General features: G+C 46.1%; 1 protein-coding gene and 1 pseudogene across 4 annotated transcripts in view; both read right to left on the bottom strand.

The window, feature by feature from the left end:
- Nucleotides 1-371: 371 nt before the first annotated feature.
- LOC133093048 (large ribosomal subunit protein eL32-like) lies at nucleotides 372-2,866 on the bottom strand (annotated as a pseudogene).
- A 10,740-nt stretch (nucleotides 2,867-13,606) lies between these two features.
- TFDP2 (transcription factor Dp-2) overlaps nucleotides 13,607-26,582 on the bottom strand; it is a 158,582-nt gene continuing 145,606 nt past the window's right edge. For all 4 annotated transcript variants that reach the window (XM_061194589.1, XM_061194591.1, XM_061194592.1 and 1 more), the window contains 4 exons: nucleotides 22,561-22,712; nucleotides 18,121-18,287; nucleotides 14,029-14,134; nucleotides 13,607-13,817 (listed from right to left, as the gene is read on the bottom strand). In XM_061194589.1, the coding sequence (XP_061050572.1) occupies nucleotides 13,634-13,817; nucleotides 14,029-14,134; nucleotides 18,121-18,287; nucleotides 22,561-22,712 (609 nt within the window). In that variant the 3' untranslated portion in view covers nucleotides 13,607-13,633. The remainder of the gene's footprint in view (nucleotides 13,818-14,028; nucleotides 14,135-18,120; nucleotides 18,288-22,560; nucleotides 22,713-26,582) is intronic.

Below are 26,582 nucleotides of genomic sequence, written 5' to 3'. Positions count from 1 at the left end.
GCCAAGTGACAGCCTGTTTGACCTGGATTTCTTTGTATAAAACTTAAGACTTAACACTTACCAGAATTGAAAAGACTGTCTTGGAGGGACTAGGGGCAGCTCTAATTTATCCTTAAGAGCGCAGTCTGGAGCTAGGCTGCTCGCTTTCAGTCCTTGCTCTGCCCCCTGCTCGAGCTGTGTGACCTTGGGCAATAATCTCTCTGTTTTCTTAGTTTTGTTTATAAAGTAGGGTGAGTGTTTAGAAGAGTGCCTGGCAATTAGTGCTAGAGGCCTTAGCTACTTATTATTACTGGTGTGTCTTTTTGTTTTTTTTTTTTTTTGGCCACGTTTCATGGTTTTATTAACACAAACACAGTGTGCACACGAGCTGTCTATTTATTTTCTTCACTGTGCAGCCTGGCGTGGGGATTGGTGACTGGCGGCCAGCTGGGCTGCTCTCTCCAAAATGGCTTTGCAGTTCTTGGAGGAGAGGTTGTGAGCAGTCTCAGCACAGCAAGATTTGTTGCACATCAGCAGCACTTCAAGCTCCTTGACACTGTGGACCAGGAACTTCCAGAAGCCACTGGCAGCATGTGCTTTGTTTCCTTGTTGCTTCCATAACCGATGTTGGGCATCAACATTTGGCCCTTGAATCTCCTGCGCACCCTGTTGTCAATGCCTCTGGGTTTCCACCAGTTCCGCTTCAGTCTGACATATCGGTCTGACTGGTGCCTGATGAACTTCTTGGTTCATCAGGTTTTGACCATCATGGGCTTCACGAGTGGTCTGAGGGTTGCCACGATCCCAGGTAGGAGATGCTGCCACCTCTGTAGGCAGCGCCGAAGAAGAGAGCTATTACTGTTAAAGAAGATTCGTTATTTAGGAACAAAGGATTTCTGTCTTCCCTCAGCGTCTCCCTGGTCCAGGCGCATCCCTGCACTCTGACCAACGTGGGCATCTGGAGCCAGTGCCCGCTGTTCAGCTTGGGAGACTTGCTCGGGGTTGGTAGCAGTTCCCTGGGGTAGCAGAAAAGTATCTTGCCCCATCAAAGACTAGTCGCTAATTCAACCTACAAATGACTAGAAGAGTTTTGCCCCAAGAGAGGTGCATCCCTGGCCTGTGAATACACCTATGGGTGCAGAGACTAGGAAAACAGCTCTGTGCCTGGCCCAGGAAGCCTTTTATTTTTTTTAATTAATTTATTTTTTATAAATTTATTTTATTTTTGGCTGTGTTGGGTCTTCGTTGCTGCGCACGGGCTTTCCCTAGTTGCAGCGAGCGGGGGCTACTCTTCCTTGCGGTGCGCGGGCTTCTCATTGCGGTGGCTTCTCTTGCTGCAGGGCACGGGCTCTAGGCGCACGGGCTTCAGTAGTTGTGGCACGCGGGCTCAGTAGTTGTGGCGCACAGGCTTAGTCGCTCCACGGCATGTGGGATCTTCCCGGTCCAGGGCTCAAACCCTTGTCCCCTGCATTGGAAGGCAGATTCCTAACCACTGTGCCACCAGGGAGGTCCCAGGAGGGCTTTTTTTTTTTTTTTTTTTAATTTTATAAATTTATTTATTTATTTTGGCTGTGTTGGGTCTTCGTTTCTGTGCGAGGGCTTTTCTCTAGTTGCGGCGAGCGGGAGCCACTCTTCATTGCGGTGCGCGGGCCTCTCACTGTCGCGGCCTCTCTTGTTGCGGGGCACAGGCTCCAGACACGCAGGCTCAGTAGTTGTGGCTCACGGGCCCAGCTGCTCCGCGGCATGTGGATCCTCCCAGACCAGGGCTCGAGCCCGTGTCCCCTGCATTGGCAGGCAGAGTCTCAACCACTGCGCCACCAGGGAAGCCCCCAGGAGGCCTTTTTAAACGGGCTTCTGAGTGAATGTCCCTGGGATGGGTTCACCTTTTAAACCAGGCATCTCAAACGTGACTCTGAACTTAAGGAGAGGGCTTGGGGGGAGCCTTGTGTTGGCTTTTCCCTCCCTGGATACAAAGATTGGGTGAGGTAAGCTCTCTGGCTGGAACTCTCGCTTTGCAAGTGATTTGGTCTCTTCATGACCTTAGGATAGTCCCTCACCTTCTCTCCCACTCAAGCTTCTCCTGCGGAGTCGTTACTGATAAATTCACGTGGAAAGCAGCTGGAAGTGCTACGGACTTCTCCATGTAGTTCCTAGTCATCTGTTTTCGACTGTGTAACAAGCTCACTCCTTCCCATGCTTGCTGGCTTCTCTGGGCAAGTGTTCTCTTGTTAACAGCTGCCCACTCTCAAGTATGGAAAAATCCAGTGGCTGCTGGTTAGAACAAGTGTGTTAATGGCAGCAGCGGAAAGACAGAACTAGCTGGTACTGGACTGGGGTGGGGTGGGGCATGAAGCAGCTGTTTCTGTATTGAAAACACAAACCACATTGGCTTGACACTTACCAGAGAGTGGAGCCCTCATCTTTCCGTGGTCTCTTACTGGCTCATAGAAAATAAACTACTAACGTCCTGGTGGGGAGAGAAGTGTATAGTACGCAGGGGCCTGGGCTGGTTGCAAAAACTCGAGCCTGTGGGCAAGTTGCTAGAAAGGATTTGTCAGGTAGGACCCAGAGGCGGGTGACAGTGAGGCCTGCTACCCCCGACCTTCTCCCCAAGAGGCAGAGTTTTTCTCCTTGCATCAGCTTATTTGCTCCTGTCACCCAGTTACTTCCAAAGCCAGGCAAATGTCTCACTCTTTTCACCATCTTGTCCTCTCCTGACTCAATCCAGCAGAACATAGGATGGTTAAGAGGCCAGTCTTTCCGGGTTAGCCAGGCTTTGGCCAGATCATTCATGCGGAAGGTGAGAGTGCTGTTTGGTTATTCGGGCTAAACAAAGGGTCAACATAAAGAGTGTGTAGCTCACCTGTTCATCCGTTCGTTCGTTCATTCACGCGTTCAGTAAAGACTAAGAACCTATCATTACATACCAGCTACTGTGCCAGGCCCTGAATTTACAAAGATGAAAGAAAGTCCATGTATAAGAAACAAGTTCCTGATTGTAGGTTATTTTCAGAGAACTAATTTCTGAGAGACAAAGATTTTCCCTGGGTTCCCTCCCACTGACAGTGAAGCCTGAGAATTCCCGAGTGGGGTGGGTGCTGGTTTGTGATGCTGGAGCCTGTGAGCTGCAGGGGCTTCCCTGCCTCCCCTTGCACGGAGGTCCCTCAAACGGCCCCAGCCAGCCCACCCCCACGTGCGCACATGCTCTCATCAGTGGGAGGAAGACAGGTCAAGGTGTGCAAACTACACTCCCTACTTGCCTGTCTCTCTTCACTTAAAAATCTGCCAAGAAAGTCAACAGACTGTCAACTGCAGAGTGTGTTCTAATACTGCTTATTGAACATGACAAAATCCTACAGAAAAATTAGAATTTTGTTATTGGACGATGCCTAGGAATTACGGAATTTGTGTACACACACGCAAATGTAAAAAACGTCAACTAAAATTTCTCGAATGCCAGCTCATCCAAGCTCATCCAAGCTCATCCAGTGAGGAGACTGTGTTACTGGCTTGTCTGGTCAATCCATTACCGTACACCCAGCAGGACTTAACTCCATCAGCGACTCCCAGTGCAGCAGCTGGTATCTGTTGAGTCTTACAAACAAAAACCTAAGCAAAGCACACGGCCACTGCACAGGAGATAGTGCTGCTTTCCAGCCGCTACTGGCCGACGGGCCAGGCCCTCCAGCGCCTGCCTCCACGGCCCACATGGCTCAGGCTACGTGGGTGTCGCAGGTTTTCACTCCTGTGCTTGTTCTGCCCGTGGTGTTGCTCCCCAGACTTTTTTCTCCATCTGCTCCGCGTCTGTCCTTCATCACGATGACTGGGGGTGGCCCCAGCCTGCCCCAGCAAGCACCTACCTCCCCGGCCTAGCGCCAGCCAGCCCTGCGACTTGCTCATGCGTTTGCCCTCCAGGCTCTGAGAAGACTTTCAAAAGGGATTCAGGGTGGGGAAGCCACGGGGGAAACTCTCTCCCCTCGGCAAGCGGATTTCTTTGGCCAGGCCTGTCCTTAACCTGCCCAGTCAACGTACAGGCCAGGTTCCTGGCACAGAGGCCCAACAGGGAGGGAACAGCTGCCCTGATACCGACCCTCAAGCCAGAGGTTTTAGAAATGCCTTCTGAGAAACTTGTCTCTGGAAGCCCTGGAGAAGGTGTTGCCCGTTAACAAACACTGTCTTTGAAGACAGACGCCTCCTCCAAAGGTCTGCATCCAGGAGTGCAGGTGAGGAAGCCAGAGCCTGGGGCTTTTGAAGCTGCCTGTCTTCTCCGCGGTGCCTCCAGGGTCGGAGCCAACACCTAGGTGGGAGAAGCAGGCAGCCCCACGTTCTGCCCCGGCCCGCCTGCCTGTCTGACGAGGCGGGGGGACACCAACCGCCCCCAGGAGGAACTGCAGTTTGATGGTCTCCGTCTCCTTACGTGCCTTTAGTCTGACTTTCAAGAGTGTCCACTGGGCTCACGTTTTGGTGTGCGTTTCTTTTTTTTTTTTTGCCGTGCTGCACGGCATACGGGATCTTAGTTCCCCAGCCAGGTATCGAAGCCGTGCCCCCTGCAGTGGAAGCGCGGAGTCTTAACCACTGGACTGCCAGGGAAATCCCTGGTTTTTGTTCTTAAAAAATAATTTCCACAAGTATTTTTAAAGTGAAAAATCTATCATTCTTATAACTGTTAATAGTGATTTATAAACTGAATTATGATAAACCTTGAGGAAACTGTTCATCTTTTAGATGATCGCAGGATGGGCAGGAGCGGAAGAGCCCAGCACTGCTCCAATGGCAAAAAGGCCTTGGTCTCTGCTCCAAGGACCCGTCGCACGAAGCAGGCCGCACCTAGATGTTCTACAGACACCTTCTGTGAAAGCACTTCTTGTATTCAGATTAAAGATGCAATACAAGGGACTTCCTTGGTGGTCCAGTGGTTAAGAATACGCACTTCCAATGCAGGGGACGTGGGTTCGATCCCTGGTCAGGGAACTAAGATTCCACATGCTGTGGGGCAACTAAGCCCATGCACTGCAACTACTGAGCACGCAAGACACAATTAGAGAGCCTGCATGCCGCAACTACAGAGCCCACGTGCTCCGGAGCCCACGCGCCACGACTAGAGAGCCCACACACTGCAACTACTGAGCCCGCAAGCCACAACTAGAGAGAAGCCCACGTGCCTCAGCGAAGATCCCGTGTGTCGCAACTAAGACCCAATGCAGCCAAAAATAAATATTTTTTTAAAAAGATGCAATACAAGCCTTTGTTCACTGGGGGTTCAAAAACAAATCTATTTATTTATTAGCAGAATCTGAAAATAATTCCTGTGGAGATGGTACCTTTTTAAGGACCATTATTTTTGGGCTTTAGTGCATACTCTTTTGGGGATTTCTAATTAAATTCTGGCTTTTGGGGGCCATGGCCAAGTGCTAGGGCATGAAAACAAATCTCCTGACCTCAGTACGACAGGCATCATAGTACTCGAGGCCCTTGAGCAAGGCAGGAGACAAGCAAGCAAGAAGGAAGTGGTTGGTGATGGGAGCTGTGCCCCAGTGGCAAAAATGTCCCAGTGATTTGCATGAAAGTGAAAGAGGGATCATGACAAATTGTACTTTGCATTCAGTGGGATTGGTTTCACCCACCCTGATACAGGCCTTCCTTTACCACAGAGCATTTTATACGCTTAGATTTCCTGAAAGCAAGTTTCAGCAAGAAGCTGGAAAGTCCTCTCAGGAAGAAGGCTGAGCTGGCAGTGAGCAGGGAGCTCCCGGGCATTTGGCAGTTGTTCACAGTATGAACACACGGAGCCCTCTTCCCAGGCAAGAAACCGGGGAAGTTTGGAGGTGTCTTCAGGCGGAAGCCGCAGTAAGAGGTGCCAGCGTTCAAATAAATAAGACACAGAAATGGAAGAAGGATGGAACTACAGGAGCAGTTCGTCTGTCAGATGGAATGGGGAAAAACTAGCTTCTGGGAGTAGGAACCGAAAAAGGTAACAGTCGATTGTCAGATGAGTTCTGGCTTCTGGGGAAGACCCTTGCCTGAGGCTGTCTTCTCGCTGATGCCTTGTCGCCTCAGCAGAGCCCAGCTCAAGGAGCTGGGTATTGAAGTAAACAACTGCTGGGGCTCTGTGGACATCTCCCCGGTTAACCGCGTGGCCACTGGCTGTGTTGACAGCTACCAACGACACTCCCAGCAGTCTCTCACGACATTCCCCCATGTGGCCACAAAAGCAAAGCACGTCCTCATGGCCAAATAAGTGATTCAGCGTTACTCGCGTGGGTCCCTGGACACGTTCGCCAAATGGCCCTAGGAAGTAGCTGGTCATGCTACATAGCAGAGAGGACCTGCTACCAGCTTGGGCTCACCACTCCAGAAAGTCCCTGGGAAAAGGGGCGGGCACTGGCTCCCCACTTCAACACTGGACAGTCCACACCACCATCACTGACTTGTCTGCTCAACTCAAGTGAGAGTCTTTAAGGGAGGATGCCTTTCTTCCTGGACATTAACATTCTTTTTTTTTTCGCCATACAGCATGGCTTGCAGGATCTCAGTTCCCCGACCAGGGATCGAACCCGTGCCCCCTGCAGTGGAATCGCGGAGTCCTAACCACTGGACCCCCAGGGAAGTCCCACTGGACATTAACATTCAAGTGAGTGCTTCCTTAACCATTTCCTAGTGTCTCTTTAAGACGTGGCCCCATCCTGCGACCCCCAAATTGCTCCAAACCCTTCCTTCTGACTGTCCACGTGCCCACCACGCACCCAGCTCAGACTGCATATAAGACAGCGTTATCAAGGGCTCCCACCTCTCGCAAGGCAGGCGGAGACTGCTTGAGCAGGAGGTACTGGGGGCCACGGTGGCCTGCACTCATCACTGTAGCTCTTCTCTCTGATGCCGCTTTGGTTAAAGGGAAGATGAGCATTCTCCCTAAAACACTGTATTCCAGTCGGTCGTTTCTGAGACTGTAAAGACATTATTCTTTAGGCAATTATCTTCTAAAGTGATCTCATAAAGATGTAAAATCATAGGTCTCCAACGCAGAGAACCTTTTCAATGCCTGACATTTCCATCCTAGGTGGGACAGGGGGTGGATGTGCACTGAAGTGCTCTGGGGACGTGACCTGTAAGTAGTGAGGGGGGCAGGGTGGGGTGGAGGGTAGCTGAGCCGTGACACAGTCGCCGGAGGCACCAGCCAATTCCCCGAGGCACTCTGACGCGGAGGCGGCCCTTCAGATACCCCAACTGCGGCAAGGCGGCTGGGCCTCTTGTACCCCTCACTGGCTGCGTGTGGTATATAACCTTGGGTGAGGCAGCTCCCTTTTAAGGGCAATTCCTGGGGAGAGGGACTCAGATGGGGCCGGGGTCTGGGCACTGCACAGTATTCACTAACCACCACCGCCATCAGCCTGCTAATAATGAGACCACAATTATTTTAAGTTATTTATTTTTTCTATAGTACATCTCATTCAAATCATGGAACAGTCTGATACATTTTTTTCCTCAAGCACAACTTAAACTCATTTCAAATGCTTATTCTTTCTTTCCTTCTTTTAATCTTTCAGGATGGACAAAGACACTCACACTTTAATGGACAAAAAAACCCACTCAGAGTTTATTAAAAATACAGCTTCCCAGGCTCCACCCCCCCCCCCACCAGAGCTTTTGAATGAGCGTCTGGGGTGGGTCCTAGGGAGGCAAAATTTTAAAACTCCCCCCATCAATTCTGCTGTGGGTGGTCCTTGAACCATCCTTACAGGAACACAGATTAGGACTTGTCCATTACCTATTGGAAGCAATTTCAGAAAACCCAGGAATAATTAAGTATACAGAAATAGCTCTTCTATAAAATTTCCATATAAAAATAATGGTATTTATTTACAAAGTTTGAGAATGCTACAAAATAATAATCATATTAGGTTAGATACTTCAATCTAATAAAGTCTACATTAGGCAGGTCAGATGTGGTGTTTGCATTTTCCCCTTATTTCTCTTGTTTAAACTGCTTAAAGCATGTGGCACCATGATGTTTCCTTCATGCAGAAAAAAGCAGAACTATATTTTCTGGAAATAAAACCTAACAGCACATGATCAGAGTACGACATCTCCAAATGAAAAGGTGAACTAGCTGGGGATGTGGGCTCATGGCCTTTCTTTTTTGTCTAACAGTCAGGGTGGTGATGGCAAGCAGCCGCCTCGAGACCTCACAGTATTGAACGGTGGGCCTCCGAGCTCCGGCGCGGCCGGTGGGTCCGCCTTTTGGGACACCGCACGGTTGAAGCCGCCACGGTTCTATTGGGAAAAACAACTGCAACACGCTCAGAGAAGTCTCTTAGCAGAAGAGAATCTGGGTCCCCAGAGACTTTGGGTTTGAGAAAAATCTTTGACCCCAGTCGTGAACACGCAGAACCATCAGGCCATTTGTTATTAGTGCCCGGCATGTTGAAGACAGCGCATGGGAAGTGACAACATGGTGAGTTTGAAGCGACAAAGCGATGGGTTTTAAAACCCAAACATGATCTGGGGACGTCTCCTTGTTGAGACGGACACGGACAGAAAAAAGCTAACATTGCTACAGAAGGGCCAGTTGACCTCCAATGTGCGTGAAGGTCTCTGCCCAGGGAGGAATGGGTTTCTTCTAAGCCTGGGTCTTCCGAGCCGGGAGAGGCCCGAAGCTGACACCACAGCCTCACGCCGGGACTCACGAGCAGTGTCCCACTCCTGCCCCTCAGCTGTTTAGCACTTGGGGTGACAGAGGGCTGATGCTAATCCAGAAGGCCTCTGGGAGGACCGGGGTGAGGGCTGGGTTTGTAGGAGGCAGCGGGGCCCCGGGAGGAGGGAGATTCGGGATGCAGGGCAGGCTCTGCCAGACAGGCTGAGGGGCGTCGGGCAGGTCAGGCCCCTGGCTGGTTTCACATGCCTGAGTGAGTGGGGAGGGTTCGCCCCTATTCTGAGGCCCTTGGTGGAGAAGGGGCGAGTCCTGCCCCCATGTGTCCGCTACACTGGCTTCTAAGGCAGCTACAGGCAGAGGACCAAAGTCCGATCTGCTGGAGTAGCAAGGGGTCATGACAGCATGGAATTCACAGGCCTTCGTGTAAAGCGAAGGCCCTGTAAGAACAATACAGGATTTTATCTGAAAGTACAGCTGCACAGAAGTAAGCGAATATACTTTCTTCTGTCACAGAAGTGTGGTCAGTGAACACCTGCGGCCACTGAAACTTCTGTGTCAGGGACTCCCAGGTCAGAACTGGAGGGGCAGAGTTTATGCCCTCACCTTTTCTTCCTTAGCACAGTGTGAGTGTAGAAGTAGGTGGGAAAATGGGGATCCCGAAGGTTATCTACGCACAGCTTTCCAGAGAGATCTTGGCTAATTCCTGAGAAATGTAATTTATGTGGGCATTAGCTTGAATTTTTTAGAAAACGGTAAAAAGTCAACGTCAGACACTTTTTCCTTTTGGGTAATAGTGTTCGGCTTGAATGGAAGTTAAGCAAATGAACTGAACGTTGTATGACTGTGAATCAGAGGGCAGGGAGGCACGTTTCTGAGGGCCGCTCAAGCGGCGTCATGCAGGGCCCTGGCACACACCGTGGGTCTGGATAAATATGTGTGAGTGATCGTCAGTGCTGGGGGACCACTGCTTCGGGTGCCTGAAAATGGGGAACCTAGTTGGGGGAATGATCCTCAGGTAGTCTTCAGCTCTGCTAAAACTAGTCCATATGCAGGATAACAGATTCTCTTTTATACATCTAATATAAAAAGTAGATCTTTATGTATCTAACAACTTGTAAAACTAGAAGAAAACACCTAGAAAAGTTCTCCATTTCTACTCACTTTCCTATTGTGTAGGTTCAATTGGAAGGTAACAGAGCCAACAAGGAGATCTCCATGGGTTAGAATGTTCTCTTAGTTTATGGCTACTGCTGGTAGCTAAGTTTGGTTTTCTTTTATTAATAAATCTTAGAAATTCCCTGACAGACTCCAAAATGTACACTGAAAGCTGGAAGAGTGGGGCCTTTGGAATTTAGCAGAGATTTCCAAGTGCACGTCATGGGGGAAGAGTGGCCTGGTAGGGAGACCTTTCAATTGTCTGATTCAGAACAAAAGTCACTTTCTCAGGGGGCCTTCCCTGGACACCGCCAGCCAAAGTAGCCTTTCCACCACTGCCCCATGACCCTGTCATTTTTTCCATAGCACGCATCAACCTGAACGTCTTCTGTTCTGTATTCACTCAAACACTTACTGAAGGATTAAATCTTCCATTCACTGGCCAGCCTCTACCCTGCCGGGACCACTGTGGCAGTGCAGCCTTAAAGGCCACCTCACAGATGTGCCCGAGGGGAGGGGGCTGGCGAGGTGTCAAAGGCCACTTTAAGTGACTCACCCATGAAGCTAACCAGGCTTCTCCCCGTGTGTGGTTCTGGTAGGAAGAGCTGAGGCAGTCCCCTTCCTTTGCTAACCCCGCCCCACCCATGCCCGCTATGCTCTGACCGTCCCAGGGCCCAGGTTACACCCAAACTTTGCTGTCTCTACAACCTGAGCGGCCCAGAAAGGGCTGTGTTTTAGCAAACAGCCGAGTTTCTGATGTCTGCATGGCTAAAGTGAGCCACTCCTTTGTGGAGTATCTCCGCTTGAATTACCTGCAGGGGCTCGTGTGTATCTGGGGGCTGACCCCGGCATCATTTCTCAAGTAGGGCAGAGTACGGTGACAACTGTAAATTCTGCTAATGAAGAGAGAGTTATCCTCTTTATCCTGGTAAAATGGCAGCCAACTGCAGACAGTTTTCTCCCCACCATTTCTAGAAGACAGGGGTCATTTGTAAAGTTTTGCAGGGGGGCGGGCGGCGCTGAGAGGTGAGGAATCACCGTCTTAGCACCTCCTTTCCTGGCCCCTCCCCGAGGTCCTCCATGATCTTAAGGCACAGTTTATGTCAACACTTACTGAAGCTGCTCCCACCACCTTGTCATCACAAGAGAAAATGAAGCGGGTGAGACAGACGCACAGCGGGGAAGGGCAGGAAGTGTGGGCGGGTGCCTGGGCGCCGTGGGCACTGCCTGGACCCTCCCACATCAGGGCCAAAGACGGCAGGCTTGGCGCCACCTGCGCGGGTGCTAAACGGATCACGACTTCACTGACTGGGCGACACCGTGCACCGGAAAGGTTACCGGATACACTGGCGCTTGAGGGAAAAGGGGACTCTTGAACTTCCCCCAAGCAGCGTGTAACCAGCACCCTCTGGGAGGGGTGTCCGCCTGTGTGTACATGTGCATGTGCAAATAACCCCAAGTGCTACTCCTATAGAGAAGCCTGGATGTTGTAACCACAATTTCCTTTTTTGTTGTTGTTTGATTTCTATATGAAATTGTGACTGAGTAATGAACTTTAGAACCACATCATAAATCTGTTTAGGGGAGAAGCAGAAGAATGACAGAATTTCTCTTTCTAAACATGAGTCTAGCTTTCTGCTCAGGTAAAGCCTTACACCAGTGACACGTCCTGTGACCACCGTGTGACTCTGCTGGGCGTCCTCAGCAGTAACCCAAGTGTGTCACTGAGGAACGGAGGGCCACTTCCTGCCAAACACCACACACCGCTGGCTGCGGTGGCCAATGATGGGGCACCAGTAATGAATGGTAAGAGTCTTTGGTTGCTTTTTCTTTTAAACCCATATTTTATCATCAGCAGCAGAGAGAGAACAGAGGAAGGGATCAGTGCCCCACGAACTCTGGCAAGGCTCCTGCTACCTGGTAGAGGAGTGCTCACGATTGGTGTGCCTGTCATGAACGCTGGTGTGCGGCCCTGGGACCTGCGGCATGGTATTCTGAAGTCTGAAAAGCCCGCCGTGGCCCTGGGCCTCTCCAGGTCCCCGCTGGGCCCCTTTCAAGTACAGGGGCAAGAAAAGCTGGGCTTGGGAGAGGGAGAGGCAGCCTGAAGGAGACCCGGTTTTCCCTGATGGTGCAGCTGACACCTTCCAGGCAGAACGTGCCCTGGAGGCCCTCGGGCCCTCCCTCCCACCCGCCCACCCCGGCCTCAGGGGGGCCCTCCCGCACCTGCCTCCGCCTCTCCGGCCCCTCGGCACTCTGAGTCTGCGTTATGGCTTATTCCTGACGGAATGCATTTGTCTCAAAGGAACTTAGCGCTGTACATCCTTGTGTACTGGTTGGGTCAGCCAGGCCCCTCCCCGCCGGCTCACTGTGGGCACCGGCCCCCGAGCTCCCCCGCGGGGCTTAGGAAAGAGCCGCTTTGGGCTGAGCTCAGCGCCGAGCCCATAGATGCTGGATGCATAATCTCAGGGCAAATCCAAATGATTCAAGTCAGAGATTTAGAGTTAATCATCTTCCATTATCGTTTGCTCCTTTCCAAGGCCTTAACTAATGTGCGCTTAAGTAAGTAAGTCGGGGTCTGGCCGTGGTGGCAGTGTCTCCACACTCGAATTCAGAGGGGCGGGAAGCGAACCCAGCAGTGAGCGGTTCCCAGCGGCATCTTTGGCTCTGACCTGACGACAGTCTGTGTCCTGATCTACTGCGCACCCAGTCACCTGGAGTGCTCAACCTTTTTTGGTGTTTCTGTGAAACACTGAGTATCGGGTGACTTTGAAATGCGTTTGACCCAGGAATCAACACAATATGGTCATTTTGATGAATGAGAATGTACCAAAGGTGACATGTACAGGAAAACATTGCTGTTCATATTCTGGAAATACTTTTCAGACAAAAGTAATGACAGTTCATTTTCACAAATTGCACACTGGGTGAAATCATACAATTACGGCACGGAACTATAAGCAAGCAGCTCAGTCACGGGGACTTGTTCCTTTGTTTTGTTCTAGGTGAAAAAGCTGTATGAAATGCATAGCTCTGATTAAAACGATAGAGACAATTTCCTTCTCTTGTAAAACTCCAGATTTAGGTTGCTGGCGAAAGGCAGTGCTGGCAAAGTATTTAATGCACGTGGAAATGCTATTCTATTTTGGCTTCCAGAAGTAGCCCTAGAAAATTCTATGCACCAATGCATTGGCTAATAGTGATCATTTCAGTTTGACTATAAATTATTCTAAATGTCACTTAAGTACTCAAGAATTAGCGTTCGCTCCTTTCTAGAAGCCGTCTAAGGCAGCTGATGCGTAAAGCACCTCGACTAGACTTGCACCTAGTTCAGCGGTTCAATCTGCGCTCCTTGGGCCACGAGGGTCTCCATCCCTCGCTGTACAGCTCCTCCCACCGGGAACCTGTCGTGTTCAGCTCCGCCTCGTGAAAGGCAGCCCAGAGCAGGGAGCGGGGCGTGGGGCACACGGCCGTCGGGGACTGTTCATGGAGCCACCTCGACAACAAGGAGGGCTGCGTGGGTTTGGGGGCCGCGGCGCCCCGCCTCACGGAAGATAAATGCGCTGCGTTCGTGCTGTCAATTCAGGGACTATCCCCTCCGCCACCTCCGAGTACATGCTTTGTTTGCCATGTGATCTACTGCTCTGTCGTTCAGAGTTTTCATTCACACTACGTTAACTTTCATCTCAATCCTCTCAGCCTTCAGGTAATTTGCTTATTGTGTTTCCCTAGTTTTCACTGAACACACAGTGCAAACAAAGGCAAAGACCGAAGCAATCGTTTCAAACACAAGAGCTCACACTAAAAACACACATGAGCATCAAATAGTAGAACGTGGGTTTGCGCCTGTCTTTATTCTGGGGAGGAGGAATCCTCCTCGTCCTCTTCCTCGTCTTCGTCGTTGAAGGAACAGGGGGTCTCGCCTCGGGACTCAGAGCAGTGAGAGGCCGCACTGCCGGACTGGTGACTGTCTGGGGCAAGGAACCGCCCCGTTGCTAAGGCCACTTCAGCATCCAAGCACAACCCTTGGTTTACACTAGCAAACAATTGAAAACACACAGGCTCATTAACGTGGTAGATGTTTTAAGTTTTGGAAAACACAGGGAAAAGAACCCGGGGAAGCGGGGAGCCGTGGGCGAGCTCTGCCGGAGCCGCTTGGGACCCGGCCGGCGCAGCGCGCTGGCTCTCCCCTCCAGGGAGGGTCAGGGCTTCACGGCTCGCCCTTCTAACCCTGAAAAAATACCTACCTTGATTGGGACAAGGTGGCACCAGTGGGCAGGTCTAAGTTTGAAACTGACTGGGTAGAGTTCAAAAGCAGTCCCTGATTTAACCACGACGGTCCTGTGGAGATATCTACAGGGAAAAACAAAAACAGATGGCAGCTCTGTAAGTTCCGTGGCTGCTTTTGTTATGGCATGAAGAAAACACAGACAAGTAAGGCCATCGGCCTGTTCTAAATTACAGCCGGACGAGTCTCCTGCCCTGGGAAGAACCCCAGTTTCTTCAGCTTGGAAAAAAGAAATTTCTAGAACATAAGTGCGGGGGAGCGGGGGAGAAAAATACAGGAAGGCAGACTACAGCAGGAAAGAATTCAAATTAAACCAATCACAGACTCTCTTCGTTCTTTTTTCTTACAGAAGCCCTCGAGAGGGCAGCTCACACAGTACAGAGAGCTGTACGACTCCTGGACACCCGCCGGACTTAGCACAAAAGCCTCTGGCCGGGGTGTTAACGAGACGAGCACGAGTGGGTGGAGACAAAGTCAAGTCAGAGTATCTTGGGCTAGAAGGACAGACACATTTTTGCCAAAGCCCCCCAGCACGCCGTCTTTTCGTGACCACTGGTGAACTCAGTGCTATTAGGCACCAGAGGTCTAGTCTTCTTCCTGGTACCCTCTGCTTTATAACTTGAACTAGACCTTATTTTAAAAGGCCACGCACAGTCGCGTTTTTCATGAGGGCGAAACAGGCATTGCTGTTTTAGTCTGTATGAAATATTTTGGCTACGTCCTTGCAATCTCATTTTCTATGCATTTACCATAGTTCTCCTATCACAACCTTGACCAATTCTTATTGTACTTCGACTTGTTTAACCCTTGTCTCCTTATCTAGAATGTTAGCTCAGAGAAGGCAGTGACTGGAACATCTAAGATCTAAGTGTTACTGCATGAAGGAGTATCATCTCTTTCAACGGTGAGTTTACAACACAGGTGGTAGGTACAGCAGAAACGCATTCCTAAAAAAGAATCTTATTTGACTTACGTTGTGAGATCAGACCAAGTGTATGCTGAGAAAGTGTAATTTGCCAAATGAGCTTTTATTATATTTAATCAAAATAGTTTTATAATCACTGTGCAAAAAGGAAAAGAAACTGTGTACTGGGATTGGAAACTCCGCTATCCTGGCGCTACCTGACCAAGTGAGAGGCTTCCCACGTAGGAAAAAAGTAAACTAAATGACTACATTCATCTTAAAATGGCCTTGTGGATCTTTTCTTCACAGGCGAACTAAGGCAGCTGTGGGAAAAAAAAACCACCAACAAAAACCCTTCAATTCTAAGAAGAAGAGTAGACTTTAAACGCATACAATAAGAACAAGTCCGTACATAATGAAATTAAAGCCAGAATCCTGTGCTAAGTGTTATTAATTAGTATGTATGGAAACCTTCTGCCAGAACACAGCTCTTTTCTTTTCACAATGGCTCTGAAAAGCCGACGTCTCTTTCCTTCCCAGCACCCACACAACGGTTCTCACAACCCTCCTCAAGAGCTACCCTGTCCCTCCACACGCTGAAGGCACGCGCTTCTGCTTCTGAACTAACCAGAAAGTCTGTATCCCAGTCTGCAAACAAGGTCACCAAGGGATCAAAGCCACAGAGCCCGCCTAATCGCCCTGAGTCTTTTCACTGAGAATGAGCTAAAATAAAGTCCTGGTGATTTATGGAGTAAGAGCTTTATGCAGACCCTGCTGGACGGCTAGGATGCCTGAGCTGCTAATAAAACAGGAGGTCCTTCTCTGGGGGGAGCGAGGGGAGAACGGAGCGGGTTGGGGTGAGGATGGCGGGCTGGGTCGCTGAGGGGCAAGAAGAGGGGGTCACATTTGCAGGAGGCGGGTGGTGCGAATTTAAGAACTAAATCCAACAGAAACCAAATCTCAATCAACAGACTCTTGTGTTGTGACTAAAGGGCCAAAACCATAAAACAAAATAAAAACTACCTCTTTGCTTATATTTGACTTAATATACTTTAGAATTTCTCATCATGTTTTAAAGGCATTTTAATATTAGTTCTAGGTAGTAATGCTTATAAATGAAGGAAACTGGCAAAAGCAAAGGCAAAAGAATGCTTTTGTCCAAACATCCAAATTATATGTGCAGAATATACCACAGTCTTAGGAACTAGGACAATCATAAACAAGATTTCTGAATTAGTGAAAATCTGAATTTTAGAACATGCAAAACATAGTGTTTCCATTTTCAAGTATACTCACTATACTCTTAAAATAAAACACCCCAATTTAAAAATGGGCAAAGGATCTGAGTAGACATTTCTACAAGGAAGATATACAAATCGCCAGTAAACACATGAAAAGATGCTCACTATCATCAGTCATTAGGAAAATGCAAATTGAAACCACAGTGAAACACCACTTCACATCCACCAGGACAGTTGCAATAAAAAAGATGAACAAGCGTTGAGAAGGATATGGAGAAATCAGAACCCTGGTACATTGCTGGTAGGATTGTAAAACAGTACAACTGCTTTGGAAAATAGTTTGGCAGTTCCTCAGAATGTTAAATACAGTTATCATATGACCCAGCAATTCCACTGCTTGGTATACACCCAACAGAACCAAAAGCTTATGTTCATAAAAAAAAGTACAAGAATGTTTATAGTAACATCATTCATAATAGCTAAAAACTGAAAACAATCCCAATGTCCTCCAATTAACAAATGGATTAAAAAAATGTGGTATATCCACAAAACGGCAATAAAAAGGGATGAAGCAGGATGGATGAATCTTTAAAACATTACACTAATAAAAGAAGTCAGTCACCAAGGCTACATATTATATGATTCCATTTATATGAAAGGTCCAGAATGGACAAATCCACAGTGACAGGAAATAGATTAGTGGTTGCCAGGAGCCGGGAGGAAAGGAGGACTAAAGGGTGACTGCTAGTGTATGTGGGGTTTCTTTTTGGGGTGATAAGACGTTTTAGAATGAGATAATGGTTGGTGATGACTGCATAACCCTGTGAATATACTTAAAACCACTGAATTGTACACTTTAAAATGGTGTATTTTGGGCTTCCCTGGTGGCGCAGTGGTTGAGAATCCGCCTGCCAATGCAGGGGACACGGGTTCAAGCCCTGGTCTGGGAAGATCGCGCATGCCGCGGAGCAACTAAGCCCATGCGCCACAACTACTGAGCCTGTGAGCCACGACTACTGAGCCCACGTGCCTGGAGCTCGTGCTCCGCAACAACAGAAGCCACCGCAATGAGAAGTCCACACACCGCAACGAAGAGTAGCCCTGCTTGCCGCAACTAGAGAAAGCCCGCGCGCAGCACCAAAGACCCAATGCAGCCAAAAATAAATAAATTTTTTAAAAAAATGGTGTATTTTATGGTACGTGAATTAAATCTCAATTTTAAAAAATTACAATAGCATTTCGCATCCACCTGCTTGGGAAGATAACACTCACTCTGCAGGTGAGAGTGTAACTTGGCAAAATCAAATTGGAAAGCTGTGGCATCATCTAGTAACGATGAAGATGCACCCGACTCTGACCCAGCAATCTCACTCTATACACTTGCACACGGTCACCAGGATACAGTTACGGGAATGTTCGAAGCAGCACTGTTTAAATATCAAGAGACTGGAAACAAAACTAAAGGTTTATGATCAGTAAAATGAACAAATAAATTGTGCTTTACCCACATATTAGAATTCTATGCATACTAGAATTCTATGTAAAAGTGCATCAGTTACAGCTACATGAAATCATGTGGACAAATCTAAAGAACATGATGTTGAGTGAAAAAAGTCAAATCACAAAAGAATATATCACTATGATTCTATTTTATGTAAAGGTGAGAATTAGGCAAAACTAATAAATTGTTTCCAGCTTACTATATTTGTTTGTGTTTGTGTCTCTAAAGAAAAGCAAGTAGTGATAAACAAGAAATTCAAGAGAGAGGTTACATTTTGGGGTAGGGAAGGGCACAGAATTGAGGATGGGCATACAGTGGGCTTTAATTTTCTATGAGAAAGGTTTTAGCAAGTTAGGGTCTGACATTTAATCAAGGACAACACTGAAAAAGCATGAGTTAACATACCTGTGATATAACCTTCTAAAGCCTTTGGCACCAGTGATTTAGCAAGTTTCAGATCCTCCAAGGAGCATTTGCCTGACTCCAGGCCAAAGGACATTCCCATCCGCTTCAGCACTTCTATGTCATCATGAATCTCAAAGGTGTTGTCAAAATTAAAAAGGTATTCAAACCTGCATCAGGAAACAAAGTTAGTGTTGGGTTTTCTGCGGTATTGGGGAGGTCTGAATAGTTTTGTACTCTGCATATTCAATAAAAGAATGAGGACCTAAGCTCAGCTACAGTACTAGAAATTGTTACCGTTTAGGGCAATGAGTCATTCTGCTGGGTTCAGAAGAATGACATCTCACATAAACCACTTGCCAATTAAAACACCTTTCCTGTGACAGACAACAGGAGTCCATAAATTTCAGCCCTCATTAAGCTGTGGCAGACTGGAGACAGAAATTTTGGTCTAAATCTAATACTTTTCAAAGCTGTCTATAACTTTGTCACAAAAGATAACATATTAAGGAAGCCTTTCCATGTAGGCATTTTTCCAAAGTAGATATACAGGTGAACAAAAGACACATGAAAAGATGCTCAACATCGCTAATCATCAGGGAAATGCAAATCAAAACCACAATAAGATATCACCTCACACCTGTCAGAATGGCTATCATCAAAAAGACAACAAATAACAAATGCTGGAGAGGGTGTGGAGAAAAGGGAGCCCTTGTGCACTGTTGCTGGGAGTGTAAATTGGTGCAGCCACTATGGAAAATAGTATGGAGGTTTCCTCAAAAAATTAAAAATAGACTACCATACAATCCAGCAATTCCACTTCTAGGTATTTACCTGAAGAAAACAAAAACACTAATTCAAAAAGATAAAGTGCACACCCAATGTTCACTGAAGCATTATTTACAATAGCCATGATATGGAAGCAACTGAAGTGTCCATCAATAGATGAACGAATAAAGATGTGGTATGTACACACACACACATACAAAAACACAGAGGAATATTACTAGTCATCCATAAAAAAAAAACAACAAAAAACTTGCTGTTTGCGACAACATGGATAGATCTAGAGGGTATTATGCTAAATGAAATAAGCCAGGCAGAGAAAGACAAATATCATATGATCTCACTTATATGTGGAATCTAAAAAAATGAAACAAATAAAAATAGATTCATAGAGAACAAATGGGTGGTCGGTTGCCAGACGGGAGGGGCTGAAGGTGGTGGGTGAAATAAGTGAAGGGGATTAAAAGGTACAAACCTCCAATTATAAAGTAAGCCACGGGGATATAATATATAGCATAAGGAATATGGTCAATAATATTGTAATAAGTTTGTACGGGGAAAGATGGTTACTAGACTTATTACGGTGATCATTTTGTAACGCATGCAAATGTCAAATCCCTATGTTGTACACCTGAAACTAACATAATATTGTATGTCAACTATACTTCAATAAAAACAAATAAAGCAAGCAAAGCAGTCATTAAAAAAAAAAAAACGCAAAGAAAGCCTTTCCAATTTAATATCTAACTTTCCTACTATGAGTTGGCCTAACTAGGGTTGAGGAAAAAGCATGTTGGATGCTTACTTCATTTTCATGAGTCAAGTGTTAGCTACACCATACCTTAGATGAGCAGGAAATGGAAGACTTTTCACAAACTAACCAACCCCCAAATCCTGTCTTGAGGGCCTAAGGAGTAAAAACGCCACAAGAAAAAAGTGTCATATATAACACATAGCACGTTTCCAAACGTTTCTGTAAAGTACCAAATCAGGATGCCCAGCTGCCTGGCACAGGCTTTCAATAAAGAGGTGACTGTAAGAAGAAACACTCCATCTGACTCCCAGGCTATGCCCTGGGGCACCATCACCCAGAGCCTCAGCCCCTCTGGGACAGAGTGCAGGCAAAGTTCTGGGACAGGGGTGGGCTTACGTTGTCATGAAATTCTACTAAAGTCACGTAAGGGTAAAACTTTTTATGCTAGATCTTAAGGGCAAAATTTAAAACTTAAAGCAAAATGCCACATTTAAGTAATTTGAAGTATATGAATTTAAATAAGTACATTAACAGAAATTCAGAAAAAAAAGAAACCACACAAAATCTGGAGTGGATGCCTGCCCCAGGGGTGACTTCAGGCATACGTTAAAAGCTGAAGGTTTCCTAAATGTAATCGTCATTGTGGGAAAGCCTCCTGGCTAAGGGGAAAGGATTGCATCACCAAAGTAACTGAAAGACCAGGCTTTTGCACCCGGCCTTGAATAACAAGCTCCTACAAGCAGCTCAGAGCCTCCTTCCCTCCACTCAGGGGAGGGCGAGGAAAGGGCACGAGTCAGTAACCACCCAAGAAGGACAAGAATCCGTAATTCCCTTAGGTCTCTGGTCCCCACACTTTCCTGCTACTCTTTTAGACCTCAAAGATTAACCAAAGAAGAGAATTTTAATGATTTCCCACTAAACAGGAGACTAACTAGAGAGAATAACTAGAATTCTAACAGTTTGTTTTTCCCGAAAATATGTTAACCATTCTCTATAATTCTCAGATTTATGAAAACATGTGACAAGTCCTTGCAGACACATGTTTCTGTAAAGAATTTTAAGTGTGTGAATAATAATACATCTACCATTTGGGCTGGTCCTTTATGAATTTAACGTCTGTAAACCAGCAAGTTAAATACCATAATTCTTGTTTTTACAGAGGAAGAAATGAGATCTCAGGGAAGTTAAGAAACTATACAACTAGAGGAAAGATTGCAAAATGCATCTTCTGACGTCACAGCCTGCACGGTCCCTGCTATTTCTACTTGAGTCTATAGCCTTAATTACCAAATACTCCAGAAACCCCTACTGTTTCTCTTACTCTTCTTCTTCTTTTTTTTGGTTCCTTCTTATTTAAGTGACCCACAATCTCTGTATGCAATCAAGACAGGGAAGCAACACTGCCAGAGAAAAGAGTGGGAAAAACCAGAAATGGTAAAGCCCCACGGTGATGCAGTAGCTCTGAGAGACTAGAAGTTCCAGTCCCCAGGACAGTCCTAGGCTACGCCTCTGGCACCGATGTGGTTCCTGAGCCCTCTTTTGCTCTCAAACGTGTCCCAATTTGGATGATAAGTTATATGCTGACTTCTTGGAAAAGTAGCTAATATTTACAAAGCACTTTCCATGAGTCAGACCTCTTAGAGGCATAATATTATTTCATCCTCACAACAAGGCTAAGGAAGTGACAGAGGCCCTGGTATCATCCCCATTTGTTCTTTGGACACAGAGCTTTGAAGCAGTTAAATGGGGGAGCCACAACCCACACTTGTGTCTGCCTCACTCTGTACCCTATGCCCTTAACGACCTCGATACTGGTCACAGCCTGAAGACCACTACTGTTTCCATGAAGGGTAAAATAAGTTACAAATAAATTCTGTATTTTGAAAACTGCTATTTCTCACTTACTATGATAAATATTGCCATCAATCTTAGTTAAAGTGAAAAACATGCTGGTGGGAATGTAAACTGGTGCAGCCACTGGAAAACAGTATGGAGGTTTCTCAAAAAATTAAAAATAGAACTATCATATGATCCAGCAATCCCACTTCTGGGTATACGTCTAAAGGAAATGAAGTAACTATCCTGAAAAGATATCTGTACTCCCACGTTCATTGATTGCAGCATGATTTATAATAGCCGAGGCATGGAAACAACCTGTGTCCATCATCGGATGGGTGGATAAAGAAAATATGGTGTACTTAGAAAATGGAATATTCAGCCATGAAAAAAGAAGGAAATTCTGCCATTTGCAATAACATGGATGATGGACCTTATACGTGGATCTTAAAAACCGAACTTATAGATGCAGAGAACAGACTGGTGGTTGCCAGAGGTTGGGGGTGAGTAAAATGAATGAAGGTCATAAAAAGTACAAACTTCAAGTTATAAGATAATAGGAAAGCAAGCAAGCAGAGAATGCATCTAGCACTTTCATGTCTATTCATTCATTATGAACAGAAGCACACTCAAATATGATATAGCAAAAGAAACAACTGCTTTAGTGTCACAGGTTGATCTCAACTATTTCCACCATAAATGATGACAGTAATCACTAGTGAACCTACCTTGTCCCAGACCCCAGTGATGCTCTACTTTACTGCAGTGACTTGCCCAGACTTACACCACATACGTGTACATACATGCACATCCTGGCTTGGGCACCACTATGCCTGTAGCACCGGCAGCACAGTGCCAGGCTCAAGAGAGGGGGCTGCGGAGGGTGAATGAGGAAGCAAGCGCTAGTAGATGACAGCACTCCACGTCTGAAAAGCTGTTGCATGAGCCCCAAGGAAGTTAGCCTTGGTGGGCTCAGATAATGGGTACAACCTTCTTTATTTTGCAAATGATAGGAATCAGGTTAACAGAAGGTCAGCCCTGCCCTCTGCCGCTGGTTCTCCACTTACTTGTCACTGGAGATGCTGCAGTCTATGACTGTTTTTCTGCTTGTATTGATGATTATAAATGGCAGCTGAATGGTGGAATTCAGAGCTGGAGGGCCTTGGTTCTGCTGTTCGTTTTGCCGATTTCTCTGTACCAGGTTTTTGAAAGCGATTTGCTGTAATGATCAACAAAATTACACATATAGTTATTTAACGTGGGTAAGTGAGTTGGAACTAAATGAATTAAATGCATTTAAAGAGGCCCTTCACCTACGAGTTAATTAAACATTTAAGAAAAAAGATTAGAATGATCCAACTCAATAAATATATTTCGAGGGAAAAAAATATACATTTAAATGGTGTCTAACATATCCTAATACAAAAAACGGGGCCCATGGTTTCCATCAAGCATAGAAACAGGATCTTACAAATCTGGAAGAGCCAGTGGCACCTGCGACTCTTCTTAGAGTGATACAGCGAAAGGACTTGTTTTCTGTTTATCTAACACAGACTCCTGAGAGTTTAGGGTTAAGTACGCCCGTTAGATTGTCTAGCCCAGAAATATGCAAACTTTATAAAGCCACAGAACGCTTTCTTCAGATGAAATCTTCTGGGACATCCACTGTTTATAAAACAGATGAAAGCATCCTTGCTCTGGTTGGCTGCACTGGGGCTGAGTCCTGAGCCCGGCCAGCTCTGCCCTCATTCACCGCTTAGGTTCCTTCCCAGAACTTCTAAGCATCTTTAGGGCACAGTTTGGAATCTGGTCCAAGCCCCTCCCCACCTGATATCTTCCAGATGAGGGAACTGAGGCTTAGCATTGATTATAAGGTATATAAGGCCTGAATCTTTACAATGAATCTTGCTGCTACTTTTAGTTATAACCATTAATCAAAAGTCAAAGAAAGAGACCCTGCCACCCCCTTTTACTTTATTTATTAAAAATTTTTATTTTATTTATTTTTGGCTGTGTTGGGTCTTCGTTGCTGCGCGCGGGCTCAGTAGTTGTGGCGCACGGGCTTAGTTGCTCCGCGGCATGTGGGATCTTCCCGGACCAGGGATCGGACCCGTGTCCCTTGCATTGGCAGGCGGATTCTCAACCACTGCACCACCAGGGAAGCCCCCCCACCCCCCTTTAAATAAGGCAAATGTATCTCAGAATTCCACAGCTAGAAAGACCTTACGCAGCCGAAGTCTTTCATCTGCTTGTGGAACAGATACTGGTTTAAAAAGCTCCTGAAGTCACAGCCTTTCAACCCTTCCATCAGCATGTTCCCTCTTCTCACCCAGTAGTGATGCATTTAAATTATTTTCTATGTTTTAGCAACCTTACCCTACGAGTATTTATTTTAGGTCCTGGGCTTTAACTGAAGCTTGATTAAAATTACTGTCATCTTAAAATGGCTGGGTGCTATCTCCCTAGAAAGTAAACATTTACTCTTTTAAAATGCACAAAACAGAAGGGAAACCAACTTATTCTAGCCCTGACAGTGTGTCCAGAAACATCACTGTCAACACCATTCATTACCAAACATTACTTAAGTCATACTTGTTAATTTGTTCTTTTCTGCTGCTAACGAACTAAGGCTATTTTATAGTCAATGCTTAGTTCACTTAATAGAGGAAAAATATGCTGAAACTGTAAAACTGGGGAAAAGAATTATATGTTTGAATACTTCTGCCTAGCTTCCTTACTCTTCTAGAAAGAGCATCTCGGAGACACCCCCATACTTTTCCTAGCTTTGTGGTCCTAGTGCCATGGGAGGGCCTCGGTAGAGGGGGGAAATAAACAGCGGTAAGTAAAAGTTCTTATATATGTATGATTCATTGTTAAATACTGTGTACATTTAATAGCATCAAAGATTTTTCTTGTGCAAAGCACTGTGAATACAGATATGTTATTTGGATAGTAAAAAGAAAAATCATTTCCCATTTGTTTTGGACTGATTTCCTTATTTGTTGCCCTTTGATTGATTTCCTTCAGCCTTTTGTTCTTTTCCAGGCTCATTAACATCTATTTCAGAGGCTAAGCAGCTTCAGGTGTATTCAGACATTCATTTTTGCCCTGCATTAGTAGCTCTGGAAAAGATTTACTGGCTGGAAGGGACAATGATACAGACAAAAGTAGGGCATCTAGATTATCTGTAGGCAGAATCTACTCACACCATTCCTCTCCCACATCACCAAGGATGAAAGAGAAGTGGTGCCATGTAAGTAAAAGTGACCTGGGTCATGTTGATGTCAGTAGCTGTGACCTTAACTTGTTAAAAAAAAATTAAGCTAGCTTAGCCGCAGCGAGGCAAATTTTTCCTGTTTAGGGACAACTTGCTTAATTTTACGAGGAAGAAATAAGCTATATGTCTACCAGAAGATTAGACGTTATACTTGGGGTTTCATTTTAATGTTTAGAGAGACTTGCTTTTATAAATGTTGACAGCTAGGTTGTGCCTGGGTTGAAATCTTCCATAAACATTTACTTTGAGAGACAGTAGAGGAAAAGAAACTTAGGACTTCAAAAAAAAAAAAAAAAAAAAAAGCAATGTTCATTGTATAAAGATAAGCAGGGGAAAAAATATTCCAGTTCATCCTCTGTGCTGGCCATCTAGGGATGCGAAAGCCCCACATACATGAGGGCGATTCTGCCCAGCGCCAAGTCTTTCTGATAAACAGATAATTACAGGCATACTGATAAACAGGTTTTTATAATAACATATGCCAAAAATCAAGCTCCAAAATGTTCCATGAGGGTTTTGAGGAAATGTGAGGAAGGCCTAGCACAGGGTTTTAGGGCCTGTGAGTTGGGAGGGAAATACTGCAGACACTGCGGGGACAGGGACGACAGAGAGGCAGCCGGGGAAGGTGACGGCGAGGCAGGCCAGGTCTCTCAGCAGGCAGAGCTGTACGGGGAGCAGCACAGGAAGAAACTGTCAGCTTTCAAGTTTTGTTTTCCTTTTAAGCTGCAGAATGCTCTCTTCCAACAAAGCCTACTTTGGAAATCCAGTATGAAAAATACATAAGACGCCTGCTCCAGAGGTAGTTCCCACAGGGGCCAGCGCGAGATGCAGACGCAGAGCAGCCGGAAGGCGGTGCCTGGTGAGGAGGGAACATCACGGCGGGGCTGCCTGTGCTGGGGGAGCCTCTGTTCTGTCTGCTGGTGCTCCCCTGCCCCACTTCCTCCCCTCCTTCCTTCCCAGACCACACGCAGCTGTGGAAGGGCTAGCGGTCTTCTCCTTCCTCTCTGATGTGCACGTAAATGTGAAAAACAAACGAACAAAGAAAAAGAAATACACGTCTAGAAAGTGAAAAACAAAAATCTGGAACGTGTAGGAATACTTAACCTATTCTGTCCATGAGACAAAGTGAGTATTTTGGGGGGGGGGGGAAATGTTACAATTATTTGGTAATTTATTGCTTCCTTTATTTCTGAAAAGTAGATTACACCCAAAATAAAACAGGACCTATGGTTATTCAAATCCACATGGATTTCATGATTGGTTGGAAGCTTTTCATATAAAGATAATTTGCTGATTAAAAACAAAAATATAAAGACTCGCTGGCTCATTTTACAAAGTCTTTCTGATTGGACTGAAAATGACTCTCTGTACTGCTCAAAGTGAATTTTTACACCAACTGCAATTACCAAAAATAGGAAAAAAAAGGTCCATCTACCCTGTGATTTTACCTCACATGATTTTATACAAGGCCTCTACGATATTTTTTTTAAATTACCCAGATTCTAGACAGTTATCAAAAAAAAAAGAATACAGGGATCCTTATTACACTATAAAACTTAATTTTCCTAAACAGAAATGCATTTTAAGTTTTGGTATTTCTACAAAGCTTATTATGTTATAATGTCACAGATAATAAGTATTACAGGTGGATTAGATTATTTTACTCAAAGTGCCTAAAATTTAACTAGCCTTACTCCTTGATGTTCCAAATAAGGGCTAAAATAATTTCTGTTCAGAGTAAGGGTAAGAGTCAAAAGTAAACTGTTGCATAATATGTTCCACGTTAGAGCTGCTGTGAGGCCCCCTGATGTC

The sequence above is a fragment of the Eubalaena glacialis genome, chromosome 6 (assembly GCF_028564815.1).
Source record: "Eubalaena glacialis isolate mEubGla1 chromosome 6, mEubGla1.1.hap2.+ XY, whole genome shotgun sequence".
Classification (NCBI taxonomy): domain Eukaryota; kingdom Metazoa; phylum Chordata; class Mammalia; order Artiodactyla; family Balaenidae; genus Eubalaena; species Eubalaena glacialis.
This window is presented reverse-complemented; position numbering and strand designations above follow the sequence as displayed.